The 16,503-nt window shown below is 43.4% G+C and overlaps 1 protein-coding gene across 2 annotated transcripts in view; it reads right to left on the bottom strand.

Moving 5' to 3' along the window:
- Positions 1–323: 323 nt before the first annotated feature.
- gen1 (GEN1 Holliday junction 5' flap endonuclease) overlaps positions 324–16,503 on the bottom strand; it is a 45,767-nt gene continuing 29,587 nt past the window's right edge. The window contains exons 11-14 of one of the 2 annotated variants that reach the window (XM_008117264.3): positions 11,259–11,389; positions 10,411–10,472; positions 9,424–9,567; positions 324–6,935 (exon numbers count right to left, since the gene is read on the bottom strand). In XM_008117264.3, the coding sequence (XP_008115471.2) occupies positions 5,542–6,935; positions 9,424–9,567; positions 10,411–10,472; positions 11,259–11,389 (1,731 nt within the window). In that variant the 3' untranslated portion in view covers positions 324–5,541. Of the gene's footprint in view, positions 6,936–9,423; positions 9,568–10,410; positions 10,473–11,258; positions 11,390–16,503 lie in introns of those variants that run through there. The other variant, XR_010007138.1, reaches the window with a different exon arrangement.

Genomic DNA, 16,503 nt, shown 5'->3' with positions numbered 1-16,503 from the left:
GCTACTGGTGAAACAGTAAAACATAGTGGTAGATTTAGCACTTTGCCCTTCAGGAAACAAATACTTTGTATTTTTGACACGGTTTAAATGTGCCATGTACCTATAAGCACTGTTATGCCAAATAGGAAACCCAGAGACCCACAACCAAAATTCATAATACTTCTGATATTCACATGCATGTGTGTGTACACATACATACAGAAATTGAGATTTACAGATTTATTAACAATTTAATCTGGATTTTTGTCATCTACCTTAGCTGGAGAAACAAGATTTTATTTTTAGACCTATGTCAATCTCTTCCAATGAAAACATCTTAGTGATATCTTTAGGACCAGTACATTTATTTTTATTTTTATTCTAAAATTGGAATTTCAATTCCGCTTTTTGGGTTCAATGTGTAAGCAAACTTCTTTCAAACCTACTAACGTAATGTAAAATGCTGTTGCCACATCCTCCTAGTTTGCTAAACAATGTGAAAAACAGTCTATAACTCAAATGTATTTATATAATAATAATAATAATAATAATAATAATAATAATAATTGTATTCCACCCTATCTCTCCGAGAGGACTCAGGGTGAATTCCAGCATACACAAACACAAAGACAATCATTCAATGCCTAGATACAATGAAACAAAAATAAAGGTAGGTTTTCATAATATTGGAATCAACAGTTACAGAAGTCCAGGCTCATGGGAACATTTCATGTGAAACTTCTAGATACAGTATACATTTCTACAGGTGGAAGGAAGTCTTAGGCAGTTTAGGGCACTCCTCAAACAGCTTGGCAGATTTGTCTTTAAGCTTAGCTCTGTTCTGAAGACTGTTTACTTGTGTCTTGCTGTAGAGCAGCAGACAGGTTTGGAAAAGTATGTAGCCCATCAGATGTTGTTGGACTGCATTTCCCATCTGGCTCTGTTGGCTTAGAGTTGCAATCTAAAAGTATCTGGAAATCTGTATAATTTCCATACAAGCTATAAGTGCGGCAGTGCAAAACAACAGTAGCATACGACAATATTCTCTCACATCAACCATTAATATTACAGCAATGTCATCAGGAATAAGTGTTCAGCATACTTGTTTTCCATTAGTAGGAAAGAATAGGTTTTCATCTGGTGAGAAAAGATGGATTACATCCTCAAATGAGAAGTTAATCCTTTACGTTAAAGCCCTGTTAATGAACGTAATTTTAAGCACTAGCTTTGGGCGCGGAGATGATTCTTCTATCCCATTATCCTCAAGATTCATGGTGTCTGCACAGAAAACCAAACCCAATCCTAGGCACTGAAAATAACATGGATTTTTTAAATTTACAAATCTATAACTGCACAGCCATTCTATTTCCCAACAGTGTTCAGATTTTCAAAAAAGAACATTTATAATTTTTAGATGAGCAAGGAAGTAACACATGTAAGCAAATGGTAGAAATGTTTAGGCCATAGATTCTGCTCAGAAATTCCTTTTTGTTGGAAATCATCATAAGCAATCACTCATGGTGGAGTATTATGGTCTTCCAAGGGTAGTCTTGGCGATGGGTTCGTAAGTGAATATAGAGACCCATTCTGGATCCGTATGTAATTTTGCAGTGAGGACATACACTTCCAGGTGGAAGGCGGTCCCTACCAGGGTTTGCTTGAGACCTCTTCTTCTTCTTGTCACATTTCTCCCTTCTGTCTTCTATTCATGCCTCTTTAAAATCCACAGCACTGTTGGGAACAGTTGGCCTTCAGTCAGAACACTCCAGAGCCAGGGCTTCCCAGTTCTTGGTGTTTATTCCACTTTTTTTAGGTTAGCCTTTGTTGTCCACCATCATTCTGTTTTCCATTCTTCGGCTGAGAGTAAAATAGTTGCTTTGGGAGACAGTGATACGGCATTCGGATGCGGTCAGACCAGTGAAGTTGATGGCTGAGAATTGCTTCAATGTAGGTGGTCTTCACTTTTTCCAAAAGGTTGACATTTGTTTGCCTGTTTTCCCAAGAGATTTGCAGGATTTTTTGAAACCAACACTGATGGAATCTTTCCAAGAGTGACATCTGTAGATGTTTTTCAAGTGTACAATAAAGTTGGAAGGACAACAGCTTTGTAAACAAGCATTAGTATCCCTACGAATGTCTCAAACGCTCTCTGCTTCATTTGAAAAAATGCTGCACTTGCAGAATTCAGCATCAATGTCAACTTTTGTGGAGTGGTGGCAGTCTAAGGTAGCAGAAATGGCCAACATGTTCTAGTGATACATCATTAAGTTTTGTTTCTGGCATTGCATAGGAATTGGTTGGTGCTCGCTGGTATGGCACTTTGGTTTTTTCAGTGTTCAGTGAAAGGTCAAGCTTTTTAAATATTTCTACAAAAGTGAAGTGGCTTGTATGAATTCTTCTATATGAGTATAGTCTACATTATCATCAACATACTGGAGCTGTATAAGATCAGTTGCTGTGACCTTACTTTTGGCTTTCAGTCTGCTGAGTTTAAAGAGCTTGCCATCAGTGGGAAGTTTCCTCTCAATGTGTAGGATCATGGCTATGAAGATGCAAAATTAATTCAGTTGCTATTTGTTGCACCTTATCATATAAGCATTTGGAGAAGTACCCTGTTCATCTTCCTGAAATAGGGGAAAATGTCTGCAAAGCCTCCTGAGGGCGTTATTTAAAGCACTTGCTAAGCAAGTAATTGTTTCTGTGATGTGACATTTCCGCCTATGGGTATGGAAACACAACAAAAAGAAACAGCTATGCCCTGAAACTGACTTTGTAAATTTAAGGGCATGGCATAGCCAGAGTCAAGCAGTTTTAGAGCAAACTGTTTCAGAAAGAAACATAGGCATCTTCTCAAATATCTTCTAATAAATTTGAAATTCATAGAATATAGTGTTAAAAAAGACTCCAAGGGCCATCCAGTGCAACTCCTTATGTAGGAATACACAGTCAAAGCACTCCAGACAGATGGCTATCCAATTTGTTTAAAAACCATCACTTTCAGAGACTACGTATTCCACTGTGAAACAGCTTCACCATCCGGAAGTTCTCCCTAATGTTTAGGCTTATTCTCTATTCCAATAGTTCGAATCCATTGGTTAGTTTCCTAGTTTTTGGAGCTGTAGAAAGCAATCTTGCTCCATCTTCAATATGACATCCTTTCAAATATTTAAACATGATCATTATTTTCCCTATCAATTTTCTCTTCTCCAATCTAAACATATCCCTCAGCCACTCTTCATCGGGCGTGGTTTCCATACTCTGTAGAGTTTGCAGACTATGTCTGTAATCCTAGTTTTCCACAGAACTCTGAAAAATGGCAATATTGGCTGGAGCATTCTGAGAGTGAATCAAAAAAGTGACATTTTCAAGCTTTGGTATTATGACTTCTGGCCCACATTCATGTTAAAATGTCATACTTCTTCACCCAGAGGTTTTTCTTCTTTAAAAAAATATTTTAACATTCATAACAAAATGAACAATGTCTCTTTCCTGAGAAGCAACAATAAAGAAATAACTTTGTGTCTTTAATGCTTTCAACTTGGGAAATCGGGCATGAATTACATCTTGGTATTAATCAATAGTATACAGGTGATTGAGCATTTCAGTAGTGTTGTTAGATGTCAGGGATTGAATTGAACAACTTTTGCACACAAAGACTATCTTTAAACTACACACAATGCCTTATCTGAACTCACTAAGGTTAAAAAGTTACATGATTCTCAGCATCAGAGAAAATCTACAGTAGTAATTATAGTAAAGAAGGTTGCTATCTAAAGAGACACTTACCTGGAAGTGGTAATCACATAACAACACTTACATATGAATGAACATGTACAGTGTTCCCTCACTTATCGCTGGGGTTACGTTCCAGGACCACCCGCAATAAGTGAAAATCCGTGAAATAGGGACACTATATTTATACATTATTTTAGTAGTTATACACTGTCTTTATCATCCAATCGTGTGTTGATAAATCGCCTCCTTCTCTTCCAGTTGCCGCTTGGGCTCCTTTTCTCTCCCTTTGGGTTCTCCTTCCTCCCTTCCTTAGGTTGTAAATTGTAATTTTTTTATGATTTATAATAGTATTTTAGAGTTTATTGAAAAACTGCAAAACAGCGAATCCGCGAAAAGTGAACTGCAAAGTAGTGAGGGAACACTGTATAGTATTGTGCTTTAAGTACTAAATGTATGTGCCATTGCTTTCATTTAAGGCAGTAGTTCTCTACCTGTGGGTCCCCAGATGTTTTGGCCTTCAACTCCCAGAATTCCTAACAGCTGGTAAACTGACTGGGATTTCTGGGAGTTGTAGGTCATAACACCTGAGGCCCCACAGGTTGAGAACTATTGAGTTAAAGTATCACTCCATTGTACCATCACAGGTCTTGATCAATATTTTAAAGTATAATTTTATGACAAGCTTGACGATGACAAAGTAATACATTACTATGCCAATCTATCAGATTCAAATATAATTCCAGAGATGTAGGTATGGTAAATTGTTCGGCAAGAAACAGTTTGACAACACTTACATCAAGCCAGAATACTATACCCATAAGGAAACAACACAATAGAGGATTAAAACTGAAGTTCTAAACGAACTAATATGATAAGAAATGCTAATGAAATCATCGGGATTTATTTGAAGGTAAATGCATTTATGATTCCAGTAAAAAATTCAAACGGATTAGAAGAGTGGGATTGTTTGCATAATTACATGATGCCATTTAAATTCAATTTAGTCTTTAATATTTAATATTGTAAGTTGATGGTAAAATCAAAGCTATGTGGCTAAAACACTTACTAAATTTAAAAAGCTATAAAATTTGTATAGCAAATTTAAAAATGTATCAATAATACAAGACTAATCAATTCAACTGATACTGGTTTACTGGGCCTCTTATCCCAGAACAAAATGTTCATACCCTTTCCGAATAGATACTTGATAGTACATTCAACTTGACAACAGGCATGTATTAAGAGTAAAGAGAGCTATATGTGATTGGCTAGAGATTAAATGGTTTGAAAGTCAGGAAAAAAAAAGACTGCAATGAATGATGGGGTGATTTGGGCTATGGACCCATGGTAACTGAGATGCCACATCTATAATTGTATTCCTTTACCCTTTTCCTTTCAACGGGTTGCTGGAGTGTTGATGGCATCCCTACAAAACTGTGATCTTCATTCATCTGGTTCTGCACGTGAGAAAGAATGAGGTGATAAGATGATTTTCTAGTTCAGAATTGAAATTGACATTATTAGTAATGCTGTGTTTTAAAAACTCCCTGCAAATAGAAAGCCAATAATAATAATAATTATTATTATTTTATTTTTATACCCCGCCCCATCTCCCCGAAGGGACTCGGGGCGGCTTACATGGGGCCAAGTGCAGGCACAGTGCTTATGACAGATTCTTCCAAGTTCCCTACATTTGGAAATAATCAAAAGTGGTTATCCTGTAGTATAGAAAACAATTCTGTCGCATTAAAAATCTAGTACGTATTGTAATCTCTGAACAGAATGTAATGTAAGAAAAAAAGAGAATTGTGAAATGGAAAGGAGCCTTTAACTGTTTTGCATCCTGAGTCTCAGTCTTTCTGACAGAGGGAGAGGACTATTGGTCCACCCATCAGAATCACTTCCAGTTTCCTCTAGAGGAGGATTGGGTCCTCCAGGTTTACACTCTGTGAGTCTTGGAGGATTGGGTATATGTACAGTGGGCCGCTCTGCCACTGAAACGCCCACATATCCAAGGACTTTATGGTCAGGTTTGTTCCTTTGCTGAATATTATGGGCCAACTGGCTGCCTCCACTTTTGTTGGTGTTCTTGTTCTTTGGCTGAATCAGGTCACTTTTCTTTTGCCACTTTGGGATTCTGTGACTTTTTCTCCTGCCTTTCATGCTTTCGCTATCGCTGTCTTCACTCGAATAACTATTTTGGCACACACTCTTTTTGAAGGAGTTTTTCAGAATGGGTGGCCTGACATTTTTTCTAACCTGACATGGATCTATGTCTTCTGTTGATCTGAGAGACTTGTTACCCAAGCAGGTTGGTCCTTGCCTACCAGGGCACAGACCTACAGATGGATAAAGGTCTGATTCAGTGAGTCCCTCTTCTGCTTCGACTGCGTTTTCAGAACTGAGAATCTCTTTATAGTTCAGTGAATCAAATCTCCTTGGATACTTTTCTGATAAGGCCACATTTTCTGCTTCCCGAGTGCTGTCATTTATCTGACCTGAAAGAGATGAAAATGTTTCTCTGAGGCCAGTAGTTACCTTCATTTGTCCTACCAATTGCCAAGCACTTAACGGAGCCTTGGAAAAAGCTTCCAAGGTGGAAGGCTCTAGAATTGCTTCTTCTTTCAAATATAAATCACTTTGTCTTTTAGGACAGTTACTGCCTGAAGAAGAGCAATCCACACTGCCGGGGAGATCTGTATCATATTGCATAGAATCTGAAGAAGGTATGATGATTTTGTTTGGTTCAGAGCACAGTGGGGAATATGGCCTGGTGGAACCAGTACATGTGTGAGACCCAGATTCCAAATAACAGGCAACGTTAACATGCATTGGAGAAATACTGAAGGATGTTCCTTCCCAGTCAATGGCACTTAACTGCAGATTGGCAATTGCAGAATCAGATGGGGAAGCTGCTGACTGTTCAGGAAATTTTGCCTGTAAGCTTAGAGAACCACCAGGATTGCATTTCTCTGGTTTATTTTGTGACGTGAGTGAGGTAGATGAGGGATCTGGCCTTTGGCCAACTTTAGTAGAACACTGTGAGGTTCCAGGGGGACCCTGAAGTTCAGAGTCCTTCTCTGTAGAAACAGTTTCAAAATCTTTCTCATTTTTGCTAGGAAGGGTTTCATGCGTAGATTCCAAATTCAGCCGAGAAAGGAGATCCGTGACTTCATTGTCTCCTACTGTGTGTTCTTTTTCTTTGAGTTTAGTCTTCTTTCCTGAGAAAATAGCAAAACACAGACATTTTGTAAAAAAGGAAGATTTTGGCATTTGTGATAAAGATACAAGAAATTATTTGTTTCTGATTCTAAGTACAGTATAACATTCATATCCATAGGATTGGTATCCGTGATTTCATTTGTTCTCTCTAGGCATTGTCTAGGTCCTCCAGTGCAACTCAATGTAAAATAATAAAATAATAATAATAATAATAATAATAACTTTATTTTTATACTCCGCCCCATCTCCCCGGAGGGACTCGGAGCGGCTTACATGGGGCCTTGCCCGACATAAACTGGCAATAAAACAATGAACAAATATCCCACAATAAAACATCAGCATCAATAAAACAGTCATAAAAATCAACATTCAGCATAAAATGTTAAAAACGGGAGACTAAAACACGGATCTGGGCCAAAGTGCAGAATATTTCAAAATGGGAGAGGTAGTTTCACAGCTAAAGTAGTCAATAAAGTGCAAGGTAATAATGGCAAAGTATCCTATTGTTGAGTGGGCAGATAGTTTGAACCTACAATAATTAATCATCGAAGGCCTTTTGGAAAAGCCAGGTTTTTAGGCTCTTCCGGAAGGAGAGGAGGGTAGGGGCCTGCCTGATCTCCCTGGGGAGCGAGTTCCAAAGCCGGGGGGCTACGACGGAGAAGGTCCTCTCTCTCGTCCCCACCAACCGCGACTGCGAAGGTGGTGGGAGCGAGAGGAGGGCCTCCCCCGACGAGCGAAGAGAACGTGTAGGTTCATAGGGGGAACTTTACTTGTATCCTGCCACCATTTCCCTGGAGGGACCCGGGGTGGCTCACAAAAGCACTTAATAGTGCAACAATACACACAACACAACAAAGTACATGAGCATATAACACAATAACAATATAAGCTTCCATAACACATTTACATAAAACATCAAATAAAACCCCTACTGATTTAAAAGATTCAATAAAACGCAGCAGAGGCTGCGGATATAAATATTCAATAACAGTCCCCTATAGTGCTAAAGTGAAATGAATAATTAAGGGTTCTAATCAATGGCATTCTTGGGCCAGAAGTCCTTCATTCCAATAGTATTTGCTATCATCCATGGTTTTTCCATATCCACGTGAGGTTAAAGGATGTATCCCCGATGGATATGGGAGTTATACTGTATAAACAAGTATATCTGTAAAGAAGTATGAATTTTAATTTACAGATGCCATGTTTAACTGTGTTTTAAAAAGGGTTAATATTTCAGTTACTCTGCTCTCATGAGTTGGTTGTCATGGAGAAGGGGGCGGAGCCAACTGGCTTAGCTGAAGAGAACAGAATTTGGAGGGAAAACTCAGTCAGTCAGTGTCTGTGGTCAGCGAACCACAGGGAAGTCTGATTCTCAGTTGGAGGATCAGGGTGGCTCAAATGTGAGATTTGAGTCAATTCTAAAATAAGTTTGGTGACTTATTTTAGATAGTCTGGGCTCTGTTGAAGCTCATGGAAGGCTGATCCTAAGTTAGGGGATCAGGGGTAAAATAAGTTTGGTGACTTATTTTAAGGTAGTCTGTTAGTGGAGAAAGAACTGACGTTTTAAGAAGTTTGGAACACCTCAATATAGTTTTGCAACTGTTCAGTAACGTGCCTCAAACAAGAAGAAAAGTTATTGTAACCATTAAGCTGTACCTGAATAAACTTGTTATTGTTCTCTTAAACATCTCAGTCTGTCATATATACACACATCAAGAATAAAGAAGAAGAAAGAAAAACCAAGATTTAAAAGTCTCCTCTCTAAGTAGCCAGTGGCTAAATCTTCCAATAGTAGTGGCAAGAGTTGATAATCCCCTTTACATCTGGTGGCCGTATTATAAAACCTCTATAATTTGGTGGCAGCGGATATAAAATATATAATAATTAATTAATAGAAACTCCTCCACATCTCTACAATCGGTGTCAGAGGTGGGATTTAAAAAGATTCCCCTCTGCCTGAGTTCTTTACAATATCATAATGCATGGGTTCAGTATACTGGAACACTTGGACATTTTTATTAGCAGGGATGAAACTATAATCCACCACAATCCTCACTCTTCCTTTTTTGAAATTTAACTTCAATCCTCACCATAATTGGTGGGTTGGATTTTTCCAGAATTAATATATTTTTGTCAGTCAACTTTACTCTATACTGGGGAGTAATTTGGTTTGTTCTTGGATATGCAATCAAGAATGATTAAAAAAGATCTGCTCTAGGTGGATATGAAAATGTTTAGAACCATTTTGTAAATACAGGTCAACACAATTCTTCTTGGAAGCATAGCTTTAGGGATAGCCACAACAAGTGTTCGTACTTCAAAATGTACTACTCTACTGCAGCCAATTAAAAAATATTGGCTAGGAAAGTTGTTTCCATTGAAATATCCTGCTGACTGAAATGCATAAACCACTGTTGATTCATGAAAAAAAGAACTGTAATTAATAATTATAAACCAGAACTAAATGTAAAGCTTCAAGCTTACTCTTCTTTTCTCTCTTGGAAATATCGAGTTTCTCCATTTGATACAGAGCAACCACTTCTGGGTAGGCAGCTTGAAATAAAGTGGCTTCTTCTGTTGTTGTTATGAAGGGCTCTTCAGGTTGCTCATCAGCTATAACATAGTGTTCTTGAGAAATAAATATAACATATTACAAGATTTAAGGTGGCAGACCAGAGATTATGCTGTTCTTCATTACATGCTTTCAGAGATCTTTCATGTAATCCCTTGGTTTTTACAAAGACAATATAGGAGAAGATCTGGTCTTCCAGATCTTTCAGACTTTATTTCCCAGATGCCCCGATGAGCATAGTCAACAGAGTGAGATTCTGGGCTTTGTATTAAAAATTAAAAGCTTTAAAACATTTTACTATTCAGACAGTGTAATTGTTTCCTAAGTCTGGTTTCAAACATATCATAGGACTACCAGTTTTTAAAAGATGTCTAATTACTGTATTTTAAATGGAATGGCATAAAAGTCCCAATAGCAGGAGCAGAGAAACTTTGATTCTCCAGATAGCTGGAACTACAACTTCTATGATTGGGGCGGCAGGGCCATAACAGGGAGTTCCACTGTGTCCCAAATCCTTCCATTATAGCATAAATAGTAAGTAAATAGTAAGGAGCCCCCAATGGCTCAGCAGGTTAAACCGCTGAGCTGCTGAACTTGCTGATTGAAAGGTTGGCAGTTCGAATCTGGGGAGTGGGGTAAGCTCCCGCTGCTTGCCCCAGCTTCCGCCAACCTAGCAGTTCAGAAACATGCAAATGTGAGTAGATCAATAGGTACTGCTCCAGTGGGAAGGTTACGGTGATCAATAGTCATGTTGGCCACATGACCTTAGTGGCATCTATGGACAATGCCGGCTCTTTGGCTTAGAAATGGTGATGAGCACCAACTCCCAGAGTCGGACATGACTAGTCTTAATGTCAGGGATAAACCTTTACCTTACCTACGTAGTAAGTGACACCAACCTGGTTTTTGCCATTCAATTTCAAAACAGGGAATTCCATTTTTCGTTCGTGCCTTAACTATCCTGTGGAAAAAAGAAAAAGAAAAAAAGAAAGAAATTAATTTGAAACAGTTGATGGAAAGAAGAGAACAGGAAGCTCTGCATGTGTTATATGATATCAGATACATAAAATCTTCATCTTGACATAGAGGGGCTCTTTCTCCATGACATTCACCCACTTAACTGCTACAAGGGCAAAAATACTCTCCTGCCCAATTAAACCAGCCATGAGTGGAGGAAATATCAGAGAAACAGTTCATATGTATTCTGTGGAGTTCCTAAACTGGAGTAAATGAAATACAACCATAGTTTAAGGGGGTTATACAACTGTGTAGCCCTTCAGATACTGGACTGACATCAGCCCTAGTGAATAGCAGATATTGCAAATAGGAGTACTAAAATGGGGTTCTTCTAGACCAGAGGTTCTTAACCTGTGGGTCCCCAGGTGTTTTGACCTACAACTCCCAGAAATCCCAGCCAGTTTACCAGCTTCAGCTCTGGGAGCTGAAGGCCAAAACATCTGGGGACCCACAGGTTGAGAACCATTGTTCTAGACTTTGTAGGTGGGATACAATTTAGGATGTTTCCAGTGATGTGTGGACAGAGTATAGGTACTCTTTGTGTTTTCCATTCACTTTGTACAACACTGTCAGAAATGCAAGGCTAGCTTAAACTTTGTATAAAGGTGGTGTGTGACTGAAGGGCAAGTGTAAAAGAAAAGTTATTTTTCACTTCTAGAATACATATTTTCCCCAGGACAGATCTGAAGAGAAACAGAAAGTGTATTTTAAGTTTCATAAATTGGATTACCGTAGCGGCTGCAGTTGGTGGGGACTGACATGGCCAAATTTCCTTCTGTTCATATCATAGTTTGTCAAAAGCACACGCAATTTTTCGCAAGCATACTGCTCGGTCCAGTCCATTTTCTCAGAAGCAAACCTCTGTTTTAAACATGCAATTAAAATATTTTTAAAATGTGACTTTCACATTTTAAGTGCAGTTCAAATCCATTACCACTGTGGTGTTGTTATGCTCTCTGGAGAAATCTTAAGGACAGGTTGCTCACCTGTAACCATGTTTCTTCGAGTGTACTCTGTGAATTCACACTAATGGAGAAGCTGCGCCTGCGCAGGTTCCGACGGAAACTCTTCCAAGCTGAAGTTCAAATTTTGGCGGTAACCACGCCCCCCTTCCCAAGGGGCATATAAGGCAGCCCCAGGCGCGCGCTCCCCAGTTCCTACGCCGCCAAGGCAACGAGAAAGGGAGAGGTTTGCCAGAGGGGAAGGAAGGGCGGGTTTGTGTGAATTCACAGAGTACACTCGAAGAAACATGGTTACAGGTGAGCAACCTGTCCTTTTTCTTCGTGTACTCTGTGAATGCACACTAATGGAGACTGACACGCTAAGGTCCCGGATGGTGGGACAAGGCAAAACTCAACAATTTAGTGAATGTCCAAACACATATTTATTAGGACATAATGAGATAACAGTCTCAAGAGACCAGTGCAATCAATTGTCCGAAAGGACCAGTGCAATGCAAACATGAGCATAGTAGAAGAGGAAAGCATAACATAGAAAATTTTCCAATAAACATGGTAGAAAAAAACCATTCAATTGCATAGTGCATATAAACGCTCTCCCAGGGGGAGAGGGACAAACACATCATATCCGCCTGGATAAATAAGGCGGTACCAGGTAATAGAGCGACTGCTCAACACAATCAGGGAAAAACACATCCCTAGAGGTAGGTATGGGGAAAAATGACCGGCCGAAAACTTGAAGGAGAGGTATAGAGAGTCACCTACGGGTGAATATAAGGAGAAAAAACGTTCGAGAGTCAGGAGAGGCAAGATGAGAGTACTGATCTTGCAAAGGCCGAGTCCTTTAAGGCTTTATTGTCCAGTCTGTAGTGAGAAACAAACGTAAGAGGGTTTGACCAGATAGCCGCTTTACATATGGAGTCAAGCGGAATACCCCGAAGGAAGGCGGTCGAAGCCGAGAGGCCCCTAGTCGACCTCGGGCGGATGGATGGAGGAGGAGGTCGCTTGGCTAGTTCGTAGGCCAACTCAATGGCCTGAGCAATCCAGTGGGACAGTCTTTGGGAAGAAATTGGATTACCCAACTTGTCCTGGGCATAAGCGACAAAGAGCCTTTGCGTCTTACGGATGTCTTTGGTACGGTCCCTGTAGAAGAGAAGTGCCCTTCGAACGTCGAGAAGGTGCAGTTTTTGTTCTAGAGGAGAGGAGGGGTTAGAGAAGAAAGCTGGTAGGACAATGTCTTGATTGAGGTGGAAAGCTGACACCACCTTAGGAAGAAAGGTAATGTCCGGGCGAAGAACAGCGCGGTCATGGTGAAAGCGTAGATAAGGCTCGTCGACCCTGAGAGCAGCAAGCTCGGATGGCCGTCGTGCCGACGTGATCGCCACTAGAAAGGCCAACTTCCAGGAGAGCAGACGGAGATCGGTCGAGGCAAGCGGTTCGAAGGGAGCCGAAGTGAGTTGAGAAAGTACAAGTTCGAGATTCCAACCCGGCGTAGGTGGTAGCGACGGCGGGCAGATGTTATTGTAGCCTCGGAGAAAGGTTTTGATCAAGTGATGAGAAAAGAGAGATGGCTGACCGTGGCGTTGAAACGACCAGGAAAGAGCTGCGAGATAGGCTTTAACAGAGGCGAGAGAGAGTTTCTTCTCGACGAGAGTCATCAGGAAGTCGAGGACCACCGATACCGAGGTCGGAAAGGTGTCGACGCCACGGGATCGAAGAAAAGCGTGAAAGCGAGAGAGTTTATATGAATAAGCCTTGGTAGTAGACGGCTTATGGGCTGCCCGAAGGACGTCTTGCAGGCTCTGCGGAAGGGAGGCTAGGTAAGAATCCTCCATGCAGTGAGATGAAGGGAAGGGAGGTCCGGGTGAAGAATTTTGCCGTCCTCCCTTGAGAGAAGGTGCGGCGAGGGAGGCAGAGGGCGAAACGTTCCTCTGGAGAGACGAAGAAGGGCCGGATACCACGGTTGGCGGGGCCAGGCCGGAGCTATGAGAATCGCTGTGACCGAGATCGAGAGAAGTCTTTCGAGGACTTTCGGTATGAGAGGAATCGGTGGAAAAAGATAAAGCATCTCCGCTGACCAGTCCAGCAGAAAGGCATCTCCCAGACAGCCGGGGAAGGAGTTCGGGGGAAGTCTCGCCCCGTAGCGGGGTAGCTGAGCGTTGTGGGGAGACGCGAAGAGATCCAGAGTAGGGCGTCCCCAGTGGAGGAACAGACCGTCGAGGATCTCGGGATCGAGCTTCCACTCGTGGGAGGAAGATGTCATCCTGCTGAGGGCATCTGCTAGGTCGTTTTGGGCGCCCGGCAGGTGGATTGCCGAGACCTGTACATCGTGGGCTATGCACCAAACCCAGAGACGGGAGGAGAGGAGCATTAGTTTCCTCGAACCCGTACCGCCCTGTTTGTTGATGTAGAATACTGCTACGAGGTTGTCCGATTGAATGAGAATGGACTTGTGACGGATGAGGCGGGAGAATGCTTTCAGGGCTTTGAGAATGGCGAGAAGCTCGAGAAAGTTTATGTGGTTGGCCCTCTCTGATGGGGACCAAAGATCTTGAACCGTTAGACCGTTCATGTGGGCTCCCCAAGCGTAAGTGGAGGAGTCCGTGGTTATGGTTAGCGACGGCGGGGCTGGATGAAATGGGAGGCCCCTGCACACGTTTTGGTGAGACGTCCACCAGGAGAGGGACCGGCGGACGAACATCGGTATCGACAGGTATCTGGAGTTGTGGTGGTAGGACGGCTTGAAAGTGTCTATAAACCACCTTTGTAGGACCCGAAGGCGCAGCCTGGCAAACGGGGTCGTGAGGACCGTGGAGGCCATGTGGCCCAGAAGGACTTGGATGGCACGGGCTTTGACTCTCCGGGCAGATCGACAAAGGGCGATGTGGTGGCGGAGAGCTAGGAATCTGTCGAACGGAAGTGAAACAGTCTCTGTGACGGAGTCGAAGAGGGCCCCGATGAACCGGATTCGGGTCGACGGGGAGAGATTTGACTTCTCGGAGTTGAGTTGGAGGCCGAGAGATTTTAGAAGACGCAGCGTGAAGGAGACGTGGTTTTCGAGAAGAACCGGATCTGGCCCGACGAGAAGCCAATCGTCCAGATAAGGAAAGACCGTGATGCCATGTAGCCTTAGGTGGGCCGCTACGGTGGCGACGACCTTGGTAAAGACCCTCGGGGCCGTAACGAGCCCGAAGGGTAAAACGGTAAATTGGTAGGTTTGGTTGAGCACTTTGAAACAGAGGAAGCGTCTGTGCGCCTCCCGTATCGCCACGTGGAAGTAGGCGTCTCGTAAGTCTATGGAGGCAAAGTAGTCTCCCCGCTGCAGCATCGGGAGGATAGAGGCAATAGAGACCATCCTGAATTTGGAAGGGCGAATGAATATATTGAGGGCCCTTAAGTCCAGAATGGGGCGTAGCCCGCCTCCTCTCTTCGGGACTGTAAAGTATCTGGAGAAAAAACTTAAAGGGTCCAGTTCGGGAGGGGAGGGACGGATGGCGCCCTTGGCTAGTAACGCCTCGACTTCGGCCAGTATCTCTGGGGAAGGAGTTGAGTGGAGAATGCGACCTGTAGGTGGAAGGTCCGCGAACTCTAAGGCGTAGCCGTCTTGGACAATGCGAAGAACCCATGCATCTGAAGTAATAGAGTCCCAGTGATTGTAGAAGGGGGCTAGGCGGTCTGCAAAGGCGCCGGAGGGTCGAGGCAGCGTGGGCTCTGCATCGGTAGCGGGCGAGGAGTCTTGGCAGGGGTTGGCGTCAGGTACGCCGGTTAGCCTGCGGAGGAGCGGGGGTGGTTCGACCGCGTTGCTTTTGCGGATGAGGTCCCCGACGAGGTTGGTGATGGGTTTGATTATTCGAGCCCGATGGCCGCCTGAAAGAGTGGTGTCTGAAAGATTGCGGCGGGAAGCGGCGGGAGCGGTGCGGGAACCAGCGGGTGCGCTGAGGTTGCGGTTGGTCGCCACATTTAGACGCAAGAATTTTAAAGTCATGATTAGACTTGAGTTTGTCATCGGTACCGGAGTTAAATAGTCCGAGCGCGTCAAAGGGAAGGTCTTCAATGACCTGTCTGGAAGATGAGGAGAGGCCCGAAGACCTGAGCCAGGCGTGGCGGCGGATGGATATCGCGTGGGCAATCATCTTGCCCGCAGTATCACCTGTATGCTTCGCCATTTGTATTTGGTGGTGAGCAAGCGAGTCTGCTTCTTGTTGGAGGGTAGTGAGGACGGAGCGGTCTTCGTCCGACATCTTAGCGAAGAAGGGCTGTGCCTTCTCCCAGATAATCTGCTGGTAGGCACCCATGCAGGCTCCATAGTTCGCCATGCGGCAAAGCAAAAGGGCTCCGGAGTAAAGTTTTCGACCCACAGCGTCGAAGCGCTTCCCCTCTCTGTCGGCCGGAGTGTTCGACTGACGACCTGAGGATTGAGAGGCCTTAACGACCAGGGAGTTGGGGTCGGGGTGGTGTTTGAGCCATTCCAAGGTATCATCGTCGGTACGGTACCAAGTCTCGATCCTCTTCGAGGTCGGAGGAATGGAGGAAGGGGTTTTCCAGGAGGCCTGGATAACGTCCAAGAGATAAGGTAGAAAAGGGAGTAGCGTGGCCGGCGGAGCTTGGGCCTGTACCCTTTTGAAAACTGGATCAGACACTGCTTTGGAAGTCTGCTTGATCTCCAAACCCAGGGCGTCGGCCATTCTGACCATTTGATCAGAGAAAGCACGAATATTGTCAGTAGGAGAAGGCGGGTCCGCCTCATACGCGTCGTGGGGAGGAGAGAGGTCGAGACCGAGAGAGACCACCGAGGCCGAGAGGACAGAGTCTGGGCGGTCAACATCAACCTCTTCCTCCTCAGCCCCTTGGGGGGACTGAGGGGGAGAAGAAAGCACAGTCTCGGGAGGAGGCATGGCCTCACGGGAAGAGAGGGTCGGGAGCCGAGGATCCTTGGAGGCTGAGGCCTGAGCTGCTCGAGCCAGGCGAGCCGTTTGTCTGCCACGCTCCGGTGTCGAGGTGGGAGGGAAAAGCTGT

Source organism: Anolis carolinensis, chromosome 1 (genome assembly GCF_035594765.1).
Source record: "Anolis carolinensis isolate JA03-04 chromosome 1, rAnoCar3.1.pri, whole genome shotgun sequence".
Lineage (NCBI taxonomy): Eukaryota > Metazoa > Chordata > Lepidosauria > Squamata > Dactyloidae > Anolis > Anolis carolinensis.
The sequence above is the reverse complement of the archived record's forward strand: the minus strand, read 5'-3'. Positions and strand labels throughout refer to the sequence as shown.